Below are 20232 nucleotides of genomic sequence, written 5' to 3'. Positions count from 1 at the left end.
GATTATTTTCCTAAACTCTTTTACTTTTTAACAGTGATTTTATAAATTTATTGAAAATAGAAACACAGAGAGTCTTAGTGGTTAATGTGATCTGTAGACATGGAGGTGGGGGGAGGTGTCGCTTCAGTTAATTTTTTTTATTTGTTGTTTATTTTTTTTTCTTGTTGGTTGTAGATTGACTGACATTATGCCATTGAGGAAGGAAGGGGTAGATCCTTTTTTAAAAAAAAAATAATAAATTACGTTTGACATTTAATGCATTCCTAGTTCTGGGTGATGGCATTGTTAGAAACAGTTTGAAAGCTGCAAAACTAGAGGATTGCTGTCTTTTATTTCTTAGTTCAGCTTCTGCTTGGATTTGAACTTTGCCTTCTCCAGGCAGAGTGATGCTGTTGATGGCAGTGACGGTGGTGGTGGTGGTGTAGGTAAAGAACTGGTACTCTTGGTTATGACAATGAGGGTTCCAGTTGATCCCATCCACTGAACAGCCAGCTTGTGAAATTAAATGGCTGAGTACTCCACAGACATGCATAACCCTTAACATATTCCTGGGGGAGATTCAGCATGAAACAGAATGGGACAAGGCTGGCCCTTTTGAAATACGGGTACAAATCATTTTTGCCAGCTGAGGGGAAACTGAAGCAACATGAAATAAAGTGTCTTGCTCAAGGGGACAATGTGCTGGCGGGAATTGAACTCACAACCTGATGATTGTGAGCCAAATTACCCAAACCACTTAGCTACGAACCTTCACTTGGTGTAGATAAACTGCCAATAATAATCGTGACAAGGATTGTCACATGATTGTCACATGATTGTCACATGATTGTCACATGATTGTCACATGATTGTGGCAATCCTTCCTGTTTGTGTGTGGAGTAAGAAGCTTAGCCATTTGCTTTACAATTCTAGGATTAAATCCTTCCAGGATTAACATTTCTTTTCATCTTTCCACTTTGCAATTTGGAGAGGAAAGAGTAACAAACAAATGTCCGTCTTGAAATCCTAACCTTGGCACCATTGAACTGTGCAAATGCCAGAATTTCATTTATAATATATCAAGTCATCCATTTCCTCCCAATTACTTGCTAGTACAACAGATGAGTGACAATAACTGGGTACTCGGCACGACCTTGGTGGTTGGGGTACTGCACTACAGTTCACCAGTGTAGGCTTTATGATATCCTTATCTAGTCAGTCCATACAAATCTTTACCAAATTGGGAAACATTTAGATCAGTAATCAATTCTTCATCTCGGGTTATATCTTATAGGTACAACAGCTTTTCAGTGTCATATCACACACTGCCACATGCTGTATGCATACATACATCACAGCAGATACCACATTGCACGTACACACACAGATACCATGTGTCCCATCACAAAGCTCACCACCTCACGCTTACATACATCACATACACACATCACACCACCACATATATGCATGCATGCACACACTCACACATCTTGCAAAGGTAAGCAGAGTTAGCTATGTATATAGTGTGTATCTGTAGATTAATGACTTATATACAAGTTATGTAAACGTTGGCTATGTGGAGGTGAGTGGTGTGTGTGTGTGTGGGTGTGTAAATCAGCCTTGTTTAATGCAGTGATTCTCAATTGCCTGTCCATATAAGATTTTGTTGCTAAAGTGTTGTAAATTGGTTTCACTGCTACAATACACAAAAGATTTTAATGTTTTTATACAATTCCTAATAATATTTAATTATAGAAATATAAAACGATGTTTCTTACACATGTTGAATTATTATGGAGGTCCAGGAGAATAAAAAAGGAATCAGAGTAGTCCAGAGGTAAAGAAATAGTTGAGAACCCTTGGGTTTGGATATCTATCTTGAGGAATTGAATAGCAAAATATTACAATGTGTTACTCTCTCAGAGAGAGAATTAATGCAATAACTCGGGGATCCTTGATACCGACTGGTTCCTGTGAAAGTGGTGTGTAGATAATGTTGTGGTCATTAATTATGTATTTATGCATGGTAAATCAGTCGCATAATTATGTCTAGGATATTTCCAAGCTACTTTTGTAGATGTGTGGATGGTATATGTGTATTTTTTGTTTTTTTATCTCTAGGTATGGAAAGTAATTATCAGTCTCTTGAGACACCAGTTACTGTGAATAACAACAATAACTCCGCTTCATATGAATTGGATAAACCATGCAGTGAGATGGCATCGCTAGATGGTTCCAGCTCATTGTCGCATTCACAGGCATTTTCTTCACACAGCCGCCCTAAATGCTCCAGGAAGTCGTCTTATGAGGAGAACAAATGCTTCACCAACAACAGTGTGAAGTCCAACTGCATTCTAGAGAATTACAATGCACAGCAATCCAAAGATGGTCAGAAAGATGCTCCACGTTTATCAGAATCTCGGTGTACAGTTGTACAGGACTCCAGACTTTATAACTACGGTTCAACGGACTGTGACCGTGGGGCTGCTGCATCTGTTGATAGTAGCAGCAATGCTGGAAGTGTGTGTTCCCGTCAACAGAGTACAAAACTGGCAGCAACTGCTGCAGTGTCGGCTGCAGGAGTAACGGCAGCAGCTGCTGCAACGCCAGCGGCAACAGTAGCAGCAGTGGTTACAGCCTCTAACACTAGCATCACTACATCATCATCATCATCATTGTCATCATCATCTTCTTCATCTTCATCAACAACAACAACAACATCAGCCACAGTAGCATCAATGCCAGCTACAGTGGAAACTGCTGCATCATCATCATCTACATTATCATCACCACCACCATCATCATTATCATCAACATCATTATCGTCGTCATCATCATCATCATCATCAACAGCAAAATCTTCTACTGCTAAAAAAGACTGTAAATCTTGCTTGGAATGCCAAAATCTGCAAAACCAGGTAAGTAACAAAACAGGCAAAGGGAAGACCAAGCTTGCCTCCCCTGAACATTCACCTGATTCGAAAAATGCTGTGGAAAAGATAAAACGTAAACTTGTGAACCAAAGTGTTCAACGATTACATAAGGCTGGACAGGTGAGGACTAAAGCTGATTGGTTATCACATGCTGATAACAACCAATCGAAATCACCAGCAGATCTGGCCAACACTGATTATGTAAACGAAGTGACTCCTGAGAGCCACAATGTTCAGTCAACTGTGATGGATGATGGAGTATCTGAAGCGTGTCATACGGACTCAAACAGACAGACTAGCATAGATAGCATTTCCTCTAATTCTGTGATAAATTATGTTCAATCAGAAAACGAGCCACTAACCGCCATGCACAAGAAACGCCAACGGAGTACCACGGATGATGGCAGAAGTAAACCCAAGAGAAGAAGACAAGAAGGTTCTTCCAGGTAAGAAAAGTTGAGCTTTTCTTTTGTTGTTTTTTTCTTTTAAATTTCATCTTTATTATATCATCGCTTTGATGTCCATTTCAAATTTATTTACACATGATCGTGACAATCCTTCCTGTTCATGTGTGTAGTATGTGCATTTGTATATATGTATATATAATTACAGCACGGAAGGTGTTTATAAGCCATTTAAGAAACACACAAAAAAACACCTTCCACGCTGCAATTGTTTTCGTTCCAGCACACGATCTCTGATCAAGTCACTCACTATGCAAGTACATCTCCATATATATAATTATATATTGGTAAAATGGATTGTTTCCACATAGGTAATGGTTTTGTTCAGTTGATTTCAGGGACTTAAAAAAATAAAACGATAGCAAGGATATTTGGAAGCGTTGGATGTCTTTGATTGGTCATGTGACTGATGACATTGAGTTTTTTGCCTCAAACATTAGGAAGTGGTTCTGATTCAAAGTTCATCAGTAGGCACTGACTGGTGTATGCCAGTCAGTCTAGATAAGTTCAAGACTGGGCAGATGATGTGAAATTTTTCTGGGAAGCAGGAGCTGTAAATCCTATTTAACAACGGACATTTATAACTGACTCTACACATTTCTAACATGGGTGTCTGATGCACATTTTGTGTTTTTGTATAAAAGAACCATCCACCTCCATGTGTGTGTGCATGTAGCATTGAGAATTATAGCAGGTATGAGAGGTGTTGCAAATTGTGAATGGCACTGGAATGACTGAAAGCACAGAAAGGGAGGTGATTGGCTAAAGTAGTGCAGACAGGGATTAAAATGAGAAATGGTGTGGAGGTAACTGGAAGAAACCTATCTTCAGTCAAATACAATTATTGTTCTGCCCAGAACTAAACAGTGGCTCTATGCACTCCTGGGGATATTGCGAGTGTTGTTGGCCTTGAGGGCTTCTGCCCACAGCCTGGTTCCTCCATAGAGAAATAAAAGCTGTTTTATAAGGAATGTGTAATTTGTATCTAGTCCTCTAGATGTGTGTTTGTGTGTGTGTGTATGTATATGCAATGAAAGAAGTGTGTCATATTGTGCATGTGACCCTTGCAGAGTGGACAAATATCCGAATGTGGGTCTAGGTGTAAGTGATGTTATGCATGTGTGGAGCAGAAGTGATGTGTTAAACCAGTGTAATTTGAATGTTCTGAAGTTGCAATTTATTTGTCTATATAGGTTGTCGTCGACCTATGACCTATGCCCGACTTACGACCGATTGACTTTATGACAATTGGCATACCAGCTCCTAGCAGCAGAGATAAATAGTCCAGTTGAAATGTAATGGGTTTAATTTCTTAGAGATTAACCTGTCTGTGGATGATGTCAGCTAACAAATGCTTACCCTAGGTTTGGTTATCGATTGCCACTGTGGTTATCTCAAGTGTGTTGGATGACCATCCTGTCACAGAGACATCAAATCAACCTCTTATTTGTTTATAAGATGATTACTTGAGACTCTGACAGTTTTGACTAATGCCAGGCTCGATAGAGCGTGACTCTTCCAGTGACTTTGCGACTCTTTTGTCTTTGATATTTTTTCAAAACATGTCCCCTAAAATGTTTACAAAGAGGGAATTGTCTTCATCTGCTCCTCAAATTGCCAAGAAACGAAGAAAGGCCATCGACCTCGACACAGAAATGGTGATTAGACAGCACAAAGGAGGAAAGAAAGTGAATGAGATCAGATGTGAACTGAAGCAGGAGAAGCAGTGAATGCAGGCAAGGAAGCAGCTGGTAAGTTCGTTAGCTATTTAAACGAAATAATTACGGATGAAGGCTATCTAGCAGAGCAGATTTTTAACACGGATGAAACAGGAGTATTTTGGAAATGTGTACCAGCATGCACTTTCATCAATAAAAAAGCCAAATGCAAGCCTGGATTTAAAGCACTTAAGGACAGGCTGACTCTGCTGCTTGGCAGGAACATCGCAGGGTTTAAGCTGAAACCTTTCTTAATTTACCACTCAGAAAACTCACGTGCGTTCAAGAATGTAGATCAGCACATATTACCCATCTACTTTTGTTCTCAGCCTAAAGCATGGATGACATGAAGACTATTTGAAGACTGGTTTCTGAATTGTTTTATTCCTCAAATTCATGGTTTTTGTTTGGAGAGAGGAATTCCTTTCAAGATTTTATTGCTTCTGGATAATGCTCCTGGACATCCATCCCATCTATCGGATCTTCATCCCAACATGAAAGTGGTGTTTTTCCCATCGAACATGACTCCAGTCATCCAGCCAATAGATCAAGGTTCAATTGCTACACTGAAGGCTAACTATCTTCGAACCACCTTCGCTCAGGCCATGGCCACCTACCAAGAACTATCACTGTGAGAATTTTGGTTAAAGTACAATATTCTGACGTGTATCAAGAATATCACTACCGCTGGGAAGGCTGGGACAAAGAAATGCATGAAAGACATGAAGGGCAGAATTATGTTGGAAAATGGCTTTGTTGACATTCTCGATGGATTTAACAGTGAAGATGAACTTGAAATGATTCACGGGAAACTAGTAAAACTGGTTAAAGACATTTCTTTGGAGTGTGAAGTGGAAGATATCGAAGATTTGCTAGACCAAGAATCTGAAGAACTTACAAAGAAAGAGCTTATTGAAGAGGAAGAACAATGCATGGAGAAAGAAGAGGAGGTTCACTCCAAAAGGATTATCAGAAGGTTTATGTCAACTGAATAAACTTGTTGCATGTTTTGAAGCAATTGACTCAAACATCAAATGATTTGCAAGGATTGAACGGATGGCACTCGATGTGTTTCATCCGTATTGGGAAATTTTTTAAGAGAAAAGAGACAAACAATTCAGACAAAGCTTACCATGTTTATCAATCAACCAACTCTGGCTGCTACAACTTTTGCCTCAACAAACGCCATTGAACGTCCACAGCCAAGCACCAGTCTACAATAAGTTCTTATACAAGTTTTGCAACTGTATCTTACACTACATTGTGTATTTCTTCTATTTGCATTCTTCGGTATTTTTCTACGAACAAATAACACTGTTGTAGCAGAATACAGAATGCTGTGTGCGACTTGTACCCGAGACTGTACTTTAAGACTGTCAAAATATAAAACAAAACTATGTCGAAGTTTTGGCTGACTTACAACCAGTCAGTCAGAACCAATCGTGGTCGTAAGTCGACGATGACCTCTGTTGATGTCTGAAGTCGAGTGACAATGTTTAGTATTTTGCTTTAGGAAAAAACTTATGGTTTACATTTTAATGTGTTGGAATGTTTTCTGTGTTTAATTGTGACAGTCAGTGTTGTGAAGATATTTCTGGTGTGGTTCTTGTTGTGAAAAGTTGTTTGCGTAGTTTAGGCTCAGTGTTTCCATGTTTGAGTCGTTCCAATGTCAAATCACAATCTTTATTAATAAAGCCAAGAATATTGTTCAAAACCTGATCGACAGATTTTGCATTTCGCTTCCAACTAGTTTCCAACCTTTATAAATTACTGCTGTATTTAGTATTTATTTGCTTTGAGATATAAATCATATTTATTGTGAGTCATTATTTCTTGTGCATTGGTACCAAACTGGTGCCCTGTTTACATAAGACATTATTCTTGGTCGTCAGTGGATTAATGAGTCTTCCTGAGTGAGGGTTTGTCTGATCACTCAGATCATGTGACTTGAATATGAATTAATAGAATCTTGATTTTAAACCAATTTTAATACTCGAGACCTTTCAGCAATTCCATTTGATTTGATGGGAGGAGGGCTTATAGGTTTACATCTGATGTTATCAATCCATGTATACATGTCGTTTTCGCAAACATTGTAAAACAATAATGTTTCTTGAGTATGGTTCTTGATCATTTAATCCTTATTACTTTGGCCTCTTCCCTTCCTCAGCTGCATTTATTAAAAACAGTCATTTCCTCCCCTACATTTCTCTCACTCTTTATAGCTCTGTTATTTCATCACATTACCTCTCTAATTATCCTCCCTTTCTCTGGTGAAGAGATTTCTTTCCTCTTTCCACTTCTCTTACATTATTTCTAACCCTCACTCTTTCTATCCCTCCTTACATATAACTGTCTTTACTCATGACTGTCTAACAAGCTGCTGGCTTCTACTTCCCCCAATCTTTCACCTCTCTATCTATCTACGACTCTTTATGATACTTTCTTTCTCTCTCTCTTTCATCACCTCTCTCAACACAGCCACTACTTTCTCCTTCCAGTGTGAGAGAGAAATCAACAGTCAACAAAACTTGATATGTGACTTGGTGTTTTATAAGTGTGTGTGTGTGTGTGTGCCTGCGCCCCAATCATTGTTATTATATGTAAAGTGTATGTTGTGATTGACATCTTCTGTATTGTTAGAACCTCTAACCTAATTCCTCCCTGTTCCAGAAAACTGTGCTTTTTGAGGAGGAAAGTTTGGCAGGAACTAACAGATGTCATTGCCAAAAATAGAACAGAGTCAAATTGAAAAATCCAGTCTTTGGCAAAAGTTATTATTGTTGTTGTTATTCATCTTTTAGGAGTCAATAAAAGAAATACTAGTTGTGTTCTGCTGTTGATGCAATCGACTATCCGCCTCTCTCGAAACTTCAGCCCTTGCGCCAATAGCAGGAAGAAATTATTATTGTTGTTGTTTCAAATTTTGGCACAAGGCCAGTAACTTTGAGGGGTGGGGCAAGTTGATTGTATCATCCCAGTACTTGATTGGTCATTTATTTTATCAACCCTGAAAAGATGAGAGACAAAGTTGACCGTGGCAGGATTTGTCATAGGAAATACTGCTAAGTACTTTGTCCAATGATCCTACCAATTCACCGTTTTAATAATGATGATGATGATGATGATTTGTGAGACGTGTGTAGTCAGTACCTGTCTGGTACTCATTTATCATTCTTGGGACCAAGGAACATATCAAAGAGGAAAGGGTAGGGGTATAGAATTGGTTTAATGAATTGGTATATTAACAGTTTCTAATTTAGGCACAAAGCCAGCAGTTTTGAGAGGAGGGGCTTAACTTGATGCCTTCAACCTCAGCACAGGAAAGGGAAATTCTTCCAATGCTCTAACCAATTCCATCACCAATGCAATACCTTTATATATATAATCCTTTCTACTAAAGCACAAGTCCTGAGATTTTGGGGAGGGGTTAATTCCAGTTGCATTGATCCCAGTGGTCAACTGGCACTTGTTTCATCGACCTTGAAAGGATGAAAAGTAAAGTTGACCTTGGCAAGATTTGGAATTCGGAATGTAAAGATGGACGAAATGCCTCTAAGCATTTTGTCCACTGTGCTAAAAATTCTGCCAGGCTCACTGCCTTAACAACAACAACAATAATAATGTTGCTTATTTTATCCCTGCTGGAAGGATGAAAGCTTAAGTAATCCTAAGCCAGAAGTTGAAAGTAGAACTTTAAGGGATGTAACTAAACACCACAAGGCATTTTGTCAGTCAGTTTACTAATTTTGTCATCCACAGCTCTATAATAATAATAATAATAATGATAATAATAATAATGATAATGATAATAATTATGTATACACGCACACACACATGCACCCACACACACACACACACTTATGTATAAAGTGTACTTCAATTAGCATATCATCATCTTCTCTGCTTTCACATGTGCTCTGATCTACTGAGATCAGCAACCTTTAGCAGTTGTTTATTTTCCAGTGTGACCTTTTCAAGATACAAGTGTGACCATTGTACAATTATCTGTCTTTGGGAGGGGGCGAGGGGGTTCCAGTTATTGCCAATTGTCAATTGTCAAAATTGGGGTTTTTTTTTTTTCATTTCATAGACATGTATATGTGTGTATGTGTATATATATATATATATATATATATATATATATATACCCTTTTATTTCCTCCTCTCACTCTCACCCAAGTTGCAGACTCAGTGTGATCTTTTGACAAACTGGGTTATGACCTTGATTCAGCCTGTTGCAAACACTATATTTTACTTATATATATATAAGACACACACACACACACCACAGACGTGTGTATATGTGTGTGTGTGTAATATATAATATATACATGTCTTCATGTATGATGCATGCGTGTGTGTGTGTGTGTATAATATACGAAAATATACTCGTCTGTACTTTTATTGTGATTGTGTTTGTCTTGGCTATCTTGCTAGTTTCTTATAAATGTTTGTTTACAGCCACCCACTTCTCTCTCTCTCTCTCTCTCTCTCCCTCTATCTCCCCCTCCTCTCTCTCTCTCTCTCTTTGCTTCACCCTCTCCTCCCACTTGCTCACTTTATGTATCTGTGTGTGTGTGTGTGTGTGTGCGCTTGCATGTATATATGTGTGGATGTGTGTTGTTACATTCTCTCCAAGCCATGTGAGTAACTATTGTGTGTAGCTGCTATAAATTGGCATAATTTAGAACAATGAGTTGCTTAAGTACAGCCAACAGCAGCAGCAGCTGAAGCAGCAGCAGCAGCAGTAAATTCTTCTTCTTCTTCTTCTTCGCCATCTTCTTCTTGTTATTTGTGGTGGAATTAAAAACTGTTCTTTTACTCTCCTTTCTTCTTTTTTTCTCTCTGACAAAGAATTTTACATCCTTTGAGATTTATGTATGTTAATTACTTCAGCTTTCTTAATCTCTCGCTTTTACTGCTCAATGTTCTTCTTCTTCGCCGATGGCATGAGAGCAAAAGGTCCTCTGTATTAAAGGCTCAATGAAATTAAGTACCAGTCGCATACTAGGGAGGTCAATATAACTGAATATTCTGTCCACCCTTTCTCCAGTCGCTAGTTTGTACCTATGTTAGAAAATTATTTGAGCTGGCAAAATCATTCGAGGGTAAAACAAAATTCCTTGCCATATGTCATTACTGTTCTCAGTGTTCACGGTTCAAATCCAGCCCAGGTCAGTTTGCCTTTCCTCACTCTGAGGTTGACAAATAAAGTACCAGTGAAGTACAGGGTTGGGGTGGGAGCAATGGTATCATGTAACTCATTTCTCTTAAGATTGCTAGCTTTTTGCCTAAATGAGCAAGAATTACTGTTGTAGAGTGGTGGGCCTGAAGTTATCTCATTCTTGTTTTGGTCTTTGTCAGCAACAACAACGATTGAAATTCTGCTGGGGTCAACTTCACCTTTCATCATTTCAGGGTCACTAAACTAAGTACCAATGAAACACTGGGGTCGATGTAATCGACTTGTGCCTATAGTAGAAAGGATTATTATTCCCTTTAGGTGATAATAACTCTTTCTACTCTGGGCACCAGGGCTGAAATTTGGTGGGGAGGGGGCTAGTTGATTACATCAACCCCAGTGTTTGACTGGTACTTTTATTTTATTGACCCTGAAAAGTTGACTCAGTGGCATTTGAAATGAGAAAGTAAACAGCCAGAAGGAATAAGTTCAAAGTTTTGACACGAGACCAGCCAGTTCAGAGGAGCGGGTTGTGTGTGTGTGTGTGGGGGGGTTACATTGACCACCACCACCACCACCATCCTCAACTGGTACTCATTTTATTGACTCCCAAAAGGATGAAAAACAAAGTCAATCTCAGCAGAATTTGAACTCAGAATGTAGAGACAGACAAAATGCCACTTAACATTTTGCCCATCATGCTAACGATTCTGCCAGCTGGCTGCCTTAATTAATGATGATAATGATTAAAAAACGGAACTGAAAATTATTTGAGACTGATCCTTGGCTTACCATCCATGCCAGAACTGTAAAGGATTGTCTTCGCTGTGAATTTCTTCTTTCTTTCTACTCTCTCTCTCTCTCTCTCTCTCTCTCTCTCTCTCTCTCTCTCTCTCTCTCTCTCTCTTTCTACTCTCTCTCTCTCTCTCTCTCTCTCTCTTTCTACTCTCTCTCTCTCTCTCTCTCTCTCTCTCTCTCTCTCACTCACATAACTTGGCTTTGTGAATGGACAATCTGATGTGTTTATCTTAATGGCCTGCCACTGTATACAGGGAGTTTCTTTGCCCTGGATGTCGAAAAGACACTTGGCAAGAAATGGAAACAAAATTAAAGAAGAAAAATAATAATAATTATTATAAAGTTTGGCACATGAATACATCAACCCCCAGCACTCACCTGGTACTTATTTTATTGACCCCAAAAGGATGAAAGGCAAAGTTGACCTCAGTGGAATTTGAACTCGGAATGTGAAGATGGACAAAATACTGCTAAGCATTTTGCGCAGCATCATAACAATTCCGCCAGCTCGCCACCTAGGCACAAGGCCTGAATCTTTGTGGGGAAGGGGATAAACAGTCACATCGACCCCAGTGTTTCACTGGTACTTAATTTATCGACCCCAAAAGGATGAAAGGCGGAATTTGAACTCAGAACGTAGCGACAGGTGAAATACTGCTAAGCATTTCGTCCAGCATGCTAACAATTCTGCCGGCTTGCCACCGTAACAACAACAATAATAATAATAATGATGATGATGATTGTTTCAAATTTTGGCATTAAGCCAGCAAGTTCTGGGGAGGAGGCATTATTATCATCATCATCATTATTATTATTATTATTGAGTGAGAGAGCAGTGCATGCCATCATAGCGACACTGACGTACAAATATACAAAGCCCAGTATACCCATCATGACTACCCGTCTGATAAGGATACACCAGGTATATGCATCACAGCCATATGTGTGCTACATGGTGATCTCATATCAAGATAAACAGCGCATGACCTTGCAAATGGGGTCCAGTTAGAATTTTCTTCAGATTGAGTAGCCCATCCTGCTCAAAGGGTCCCTGAATAAGGGTTGTTTAAGGATGTTGAACAAAACACCCAGGTTTCCATAGGTGAATTATCCAAACCCCAAAGAATTCCTCTCAACACGGCTATGATGCTCCCCCACTACGTCTGCTTGTGATCAGTGATGCACATATCGTAAGCCGCTAAGAGACATGCTCAACTGGTTACGGTCAAGCAAATGACAAGTAAAACTGTGATATTGAACAGAATATTTGCTGCATTTGCTCATTTTGGTATAAACCAAGACAAAACAATGGACATGATAACACCTCTAATCAGTTAAGATGAGAAGCCATGAGAGCCACTGTCTAGTACTGCATCAGGGTATTATTATTACCATCATTATCATCATTATCAACTTTGCCATTCTCTCTTTAAGGTTGATGGAATAAAGTCCTGGAGTGGATGTAATCATTCACCTCCCTCCCTTCAAAATTGCTGGCCTTGTGCCAAAAATTGAAGTACAAGGCAGAAAGGTGCCAGAATAATTTGCATGCTGGACTAAACGCTTTGTGGCATTTCATCCATCTTTACATTCTAAGTTCAATGTCCACTGAGGTTGACTTTGCCTGTCGTCATTTCTTGGTTGATAAAACAAGTACCAGCTGAGCGCTGGGGGTTGATGTAACTGATAACCCCCCACCCCCCATTTCAGTCCTTGTGCCTTATAGTAGAAAGGGTTATTATCATCATCATTATTATTATTATTATTATTATTATTATTACTGAGTGCAGTGAGGTAGCAGAATCGTTAGAACATGAAGCAAAATGCTTGCATTTTGAGTTCAAATTCCACCAAAGTTAACTTTGCCCTTTCATCCTTCCATAGTCAGTAAAATAAGATTCCAGTTGAGCATTGGGATCGACGTAATCAGTTTGGCCCCTTCCCTCAAAATTTGCTGGATTTGTGCCAGAATTAGAAAGCAGGGGGTGGTGATCTGGCAGAGTCATTAGCACACCAGACAGCGGCATTTCGTCTCTATGTTCTGAGTTCAAATGCTGCTGAGGTTGACTTTGCCTTTCATCCTTTCAGGGTGGATAAAATAAGTACCAAAACCAGGGTCAATCAACTTGAAAAACTGCTGGCCTTGTCCCCAAATTTCAAAAACCATCATTGATGGTGACAGCAGCAGGGGTTCGGTTGGTTGGTGCCGCCAATGTAAGAATTGCCAGAGCACTGAACTAAATGCCTTGCAGTATTGAGTTCCATATATTACACCTTAGATTCCAAGTTCAGATCCTGTCTAGTGTGATAAAATAAGTACTAGTAATATTTTGGGGGTCAGTTTTTAATTATTTGTTCTTTTCACTTCCCAATGAAAGAAATACTGGGTTCAATTTAATTAGCTGTCCATTTTCATACCTCTTCTTTTTTTCTTTTTTCCTTTTTTTTTTTGAATTTGTTTTCCCTTCTGGAATCAATAAAATAAATTATAATTAAGTCCTCCAAGTTGATTAAATTGTCCGTTCCCTCTTGTACAAAACGTGTGGCTTTGTGCCTACATTAGAAATTATTAATTATTGTGTGTAATTAGTTTTTAGGCAGGTGGACCAGAAATGTTTAGAGCAAGTGCAATTCCTCAGTGAGTTCTCTTAATAAGACATCAATTAATCACAAAGTAATTAGTGACCATTTAATCAGTAGTTAAAAACAATTAAAATAAGTGAGACATTTTTACTTCTCATCATTGCTGTTGTTGTTGTTAAGGTGGCCAGCTGGCAAAATAGTTATCAGGCTGGACTAAATGCTTTGTGGCACTTTGTCTTTATGTCCTCAGTTTTATTTCCACCAACGTCATCTTTGCCTTTCATCCTTTTTGGTGAGGGGGGGCGGAAACGATGCCAAAACAGATGATTGGAACTAGTGCTCCAGCTTGGCAGCTCTTGTCAAACTGTCCAACCCATACCAGCATAGAAAATGCACATTAAATGATGATTAGGAGGATGGTATTATATACAGTCATGCCTCGCCATATCGCAGATTATTATTTAAGCTTATATTGATTCCTCCGTGGGGTTGTTTAGCTTTTATAATAAAATAAATATATACAAATTATAAAAATAATTCAAAATATATATACAGTATATATATATACAGAGTATATATATATATATATATATGCACAGGAGTGGCTTTGTGGTAAGTAGCTTGCTTACCAACCACAAGGTTCCGGGTTCAGTCCCATTGCATGGCACCTTGGGCAAATGTCTTCTACTATAGCCTTGTGAGTGGATTTGGTAGGCGGAAACTGAAAGAAAACCATTGTATATATATATATATGTGTGTTTGTGTGCATATGTTTGTGTGTATGTGTTTGTCCCCATAACTTAGCAGTTTGGCAAAAGAGACTGATACAATAAGTACTGGGCTTACAAAGAATAAGTCCTGGGGTCAATTTGCTTGACTAAAGGCAGTGCTCCTACATGGCCACAGTCAAATGACTGAAACAAATAGAAGAATAAAAGAAAAGAAAAAGAGTACAGTGCTGATTCTACTTTGTGGATTTTTGGAACATGACACCCACGATAGTTGAGGGATTATCATGTATATATATACATATACACACATAAATACATATGCATGTTATACACCCACCAATTTCTCAAGATATTCATTTTATGGTTGCTTTTCATTCTGGCATAGGTTGAATGAATCATTTCAGTCCAAGTCCATTCTTATGAGGAGCTGCTGGCCTCCAACACTGGCTGGAGGACCACATCTTTCTGGTGCGTTTCATTTTGGCTCGATTTCTAAGGATGCATGGCTTCTGTATCACCAGCCTCTTATCAAAGTGCATTTGGGTACATTTTGTCATTGCACCAGCTCTAGTGGGTTTGCCTTATACACTGTATGAATAAAGAATCCTCACTGCTCTAAAACACAAGCATCTCCCAAGGCAACCTGACTAAGAAGGTATAGAGCAGGGAGATTTAATGACAGGGAAAAGATGGTAGAAAGAGTGAGAAGGGAAGAGAAAGAGTGATGGGTAATAAGTGGATGATGGTAAGAGTAGGTAATGACTGGCAGTAGAGTGCGGGGGATGGTAGAGTGTATCAGCTACAGACAGGTCTCATGCAATCCTTTATACATAATCCATATAAACCGTTGTGATGTGGGTGAGGATGGAGGGATGGAATATGAGCCAAGTTTATGCCATCTGGCATTACACAAGTAATAACATCAAGCACAGAGCATTCAACAAGTTTCTACAGTTTCACTCACAGAGCTTGGATTCACCCAAATCTGTGACATAAGACATTTTACATGCTGGTTCTATGTAGAAAGTGCTCATGCTAGTGTCACATCAGAAGCACCCAGTCCACACTCAGTAAAGTGTTTGGCATCAGGAAGGGCATCCAGCCATAGGAGCCATGCCAAAGCAGACAACTGCAGCCTGGTGGAGCTCTCTGGCCTAAACCATCTGACCTGTACCAGCATGGAAAATGGACTATATTGATGATGATGATGATTCTACACAGAATTATTGAACTTAGGACCTCGTGATGATTGCTAAGCAAGCTTCTTAACCACCCAATCATGACAGCATGTACACACACACCCGTGGTGGTTTGTTGTATTTGTCATAATGGTGTGCTACTTCCCATAATGCTGGGTTTTAAAGAATGCTATCAAGTACAATATAATTTCTAGAGATTGAAAGAAAATCATGATTTTCGCAATGAATATTATGAGTTACTCACTTTGTGTCAAAAGAAATAAACATGAGCAGTGTCTTACCCCATGCAGTTATGTTCCTCCATGAATATTTATTTACAGTCAAAGAGAAAGGCAAGTCTTATGAAGACTTAATAATCTGAGGCCGTTTGTTGTTTGTTTTGTTTCCTGCTATGAATATGCCAGTTTCTCATGTCAAAATGTCAGCCAATGCTGTGATCAATTCCTATAAATTGATAGACATACTAAACGAGGCCAAGTTATCATTCTTTTAATTATTTATACAACCACTAAATGCTCCATGCACACTTCTTTTGCATATTAATCATTGAGCCAGTAATAATGACAGTCTCACGGAGAGACAAACAGTGTGGACAAACTGTTGTCATCACAACATTTAAAGGAAGAAAGAGAAGGAGGACTGTAATAGCATTAAGGAGAGAGAGAGAGAGTGAAGAGAAAGGAACATGCTGCAATTACACATTAATAACATTTAAGCGAAAGAAATACAAGTAAAAGAGATTTCTTGTATAAATTGCCAACAAGATTTCAGACAGTGAAGATGTTATTCCACTTTTGAAAGAGCGCCTGCTTAGGCATTTTCATAACCTGAACACACCCTACACACAGACTCTTAAGCTGAGCAACATTAAAACTCTCAATTCCTGGTCCCTAATTCCTTTCTTTCCCTTAATTGTTGCAATTATTGTTTTGCTTTGTGTCAATGAATATGGAGTTTTTCATGCTGAAAGTATCGATGAATATTATGAGCAGTTTATATAAATTGATAGATGTGCTAAAGGAGACATCGTGACTACATTACCAATATGTTGCACCCAGTCGACATTACAAAGGGGTTGGCGTTCGGCAGGGCATCCAGCTGTAAAAATCCTGTCAAAACAGTCACAGAAATCTGGTGCAGGCTGCTGCCTGGCCGGCTCTCGTCAAACTGTCCCACCCATGCCAGCATGGAAGGCAGACGTTAAATGAGAATAATGAGTTCCTACTTCTCGATTAGACCTGATTTAAATTATGCATTTTATGCCACTAAAACTTCTACAACCTTCCCATTTTTCTCTAATGCTACGTTGACCTTTCAGCTGCCTTCTGTCTTCGGGTTTTACATACTTATACGCAGATACAGATACACTAATAAGATATTCTCAAAACATTGTATACACACATAAGGAAAAGGCATAAAATCATGCAGATGCATCAATGCCCTTATCTATTATCTCCCTTGATTGGAACCGCTCTCCTGCTGTGAAATGTCATTCAGTGCTGTTTCTTCCTTACTCATATATTATCTGTGTTTCAGGTTTGTGCCGTCTTTAGTCTCATAAGTTCTTTTGAATGTATTACTTAATACTCTGATGTAATTCCCTGCATACAGATTGAAATTATGTGGATGTGTGTATATATATGTATTTGTGGTGTCTGCTAAGAGCAGTGCTACTCAAAGTGGTGGTCCGTGGACCGGTGCCGGTCTGCAAACCATCAGCTGCCAGAAAAGAAAGAAACATTATGAAATGCTTGTGTAATATTGTATGATTTGTTTACAAAATAAATATAACATAAAAAAAAAAATTGTCAACTTTTATTATATTCATCATATGATGCCAGCCCTCCCGTCCTGGCTGGCTCCTGTGCCGGTGGCACGTAAAAGGCACCTTCCGAACGTGGCCGATGCCAGTGCCACCTGACTGGCTCCTGTGCTGGTGGCACGTAAAAAGCACCCACTACACTCTCTGTACAACCCCTGTACATAGCTAGTGTTTTAGTTTATCCAACTCCCAACGCAATGCAAAAGCATGGTTAACCACTGTGGGATTTGAACTCAGAACATAAAGAACCAGAACACATACCACAAGGCATTTTGTCTGCTGCTCTAACAAGTCTTCCAATCTACTGCCCTATTTATGCACAAGGTCAGAAATTTTGAGAGGAAAGGGGCTTTATTTTATTTGTCCCAGAGGGACAAAAGGCAAAGTTGACCTCATCAAGATTTGAACTTGGAATATAAATAGCTGAAGCAAATTCCTGGAAGCATTTTGTCCTGGTGCTCTAAGGATTCTGCCAGTCCACTGCCCTCAAATTAGAATAATGGTTTCAAATTTTGGTACAAGGCCAGAAATTCAGGGGAGGAGCTGGTTGATTACACCCCCCACCCCCCAGTGATCAACTGGTACTTATTTTATTGACCCTGGAAGGATGAAAGGCAAAGTCGAACTCAGCGGAGTTTGAACTCGGGACAAAATGTCATGAAGCATTTTGTCTGGTGTGCTAATGATTCTGCCAGCTCACTGCCTTGATAATGATGATGATGATGATGATGATGATGGTGATGGTGATGGTGGTGGTGGTGGTGTGTGTGTTGTAGCTGATGGATGACCCGAAACTGAAAATAAAAGTGAAAAAAGATCAATCATTGTCACTTTAGAGCTTAATAAGACATGAATTTTAGTGTGTGTTTGTGTGTTTAAGAGAGAGAGAGAGAGAGCCAAAATATTTTATGCTAAACTGATTCAATGTTTTTATTTGTTTGCTTTAGTTTTTGGTTTTATTGATACTTATTTTTATTTTTTTCTAAGGCTGGAATGTTAATAATTCAATATAATTGCCACCATCAGCACCACTGCCATCACCGTATCCCCACCATCTTCATTTCTACCACCACCATCTCCGCCATTGTCATCATTTCTACCATCATTCTGCTCTTCTCCATTATTACCTCTGCCACCACCACCACCCACCACCACCACCACTTCTACAACTTCTACCACACTCCTCTATGTGGTTGTTTAACCTGCTAGAAATAGCATCCTAATCTAGCTCAACTTACTCCTTATCTTTAAAACACGATACATTGGGTGGATAATGTGGTCCTGAATTCCTTGCACCTAGGGAAAAAGACAGAATGGCCATAGCTGGATTGTCTCTTGACCTTGGCTCTGCTCAATCAATGCTCACCTGGGGCTAAACAACGACTGACCGTTTGGTTGCTAATGAATGTCATTTCTGATTAATAGGATTCTAATTAAGTAGACTGCATGCTCTTGTGTGATGAAATATTCCCTCCCTTTTCTCCCCCTCCTCTCTCCGTCTTGTTCTGTCAAATTTTAAAAGTCATTTTAAATAATCAGTAATTCTTTCTTGTTAATTTCAAACAGTCCCTCCCTCATCCGCCTTCCTTCCACCACCACCACCACCACCACCACATGCCATACAATATTCTTGCTGTTGCCACCATTGTTATTTCAATTTCTCTCGTGTCACACTAATTCAAGCTTAAACTTGATAATATCACAGTTTTTTTGTTGTTTTTTTTAGAGGGAGAAAAAATTTTTTAATGTGTTTTTGTTGGCTTTTAAAAATTTTTCTTTTAAATCAAATAACAAACAACCTTAATATTTTTTTTGTCTATTTCTTTGATATCTGATTAGAAAAATAATGATAATAATAATAATAATGGATTCAAATATTGGCAGGGGGGACAGTGATTTCGAGGGAGGGGGTAAGTTGATTACATCGACCCCAGTGTTCAACTGGTACTTATTTGATCAACCTCAAAGGGATGAAAGGTAAAGTCAACCCTGGTGATACTTGAATTCAGAATGGAAAATTAGAAGAAATGCAGCTAATGATTCGGCCAGCTTGCCACCTTAGAAATATTTAAACATCAGTGGTTAATTGGAGATGGTCAGTATTGTAGCGGCTTGTACTGGTGCTCACTAGCTTTCACTGCTTGATTCTGTCTGCTCTGTTCTCCCACTCTTTCCTTGTTGGGAGTAGCAAAGTGTCCCACTGTTCATTAGAGTTCAGTCTCACTGCCTCACACTTTGCCCAAGGTGCCATGCACTGAGATGGAACCAGAAACTGTGTGGTTGGTGTACAAACTTCTTATTCACACACATGCACACACAAGTTCAATCTAGAGGAAAGATAGCTTTACCCATGGCTTTTGCTGAGTTTACTATGACTGGTAAAGATCCCTGACATTAACCATTTCATTTAAACTGTTGTAGAGAAAACATGAGCAGGGAAGGAATTTTTGAAGATCAACAGTCTGAGATGAAGGGAGTAGAAGCTTTGGTTAGTGCAGGGTTTGGGTGTGATTAGGAGAGAAGAGGCAAAGGAAAGGCCTAAATAGAAGTAGCACAATAACGAGCAGAACTCGAGGTGGGCCACAAGTTGGAATATGTTCAATAGCTTCATACCACTTGGCTGAGTGGACTTTCTCTGAATGTCTTTGAGCTTATAGAGGGTTACTAGTTGTAGAAATGGTGTGAAGCAGTTTCTTGCTTTGAAGAGAAAGACCAATCTTTGAGGTAGATTACTCGTTATATTAAGATTGTTCATTCACCAGGAGAGCATTTAAAACAACCACAAGGGTTTGAGTTGTGTGATGTTCATGTATTTAGGGT

At 39.1% G+C, this 20232-nt stretch overlaps 1 protein-coding gene across 5 annotated transcripts in view; it reads left to right on the top strand.

Moving 5' to 3' along the window:
* LOC115217847 overlaps positions 1 to 20232 on the top strand; it is a 132287-nt gene that overhangs the window by 57722 nt on the left and 54333 nt on the right. For all 5 annotated transcript variants that reach the window (XM_029787545.2, XM_029787544.2, XM_029787543.2 and 2 more), the window contains exon 3: positions 2101 to 3358. In XM_029787545.2, the coding sequence (XP_029643405.1) occupies positions 2101 to 3358 (1258 nt within the window). The remainder of the gene's footprint in view (positions 1 to 2100; positions 3359 to 20232) is intronic.

The sequence above is a fragment of the Octopus sinensis genome, linkage group LG12, assembly GCF_006345805.1.
Source record: "Octopus sinensis linkage group LG12, ASM634580v1, whole genome shotgun sequence".
In the NCBI taxonomy this organism is placed as follows: domain Eukaryota; kingdom Metazoa; phylum Mollusca; class Cephalopoda; order Octopoda; family Octopodidae; genus Octopus; species Octopus sinensis.
Note: the sequence above shows the minus strand (reverse complement) of the source record. Positions and strands in the feature narration are given on the sequence as shown.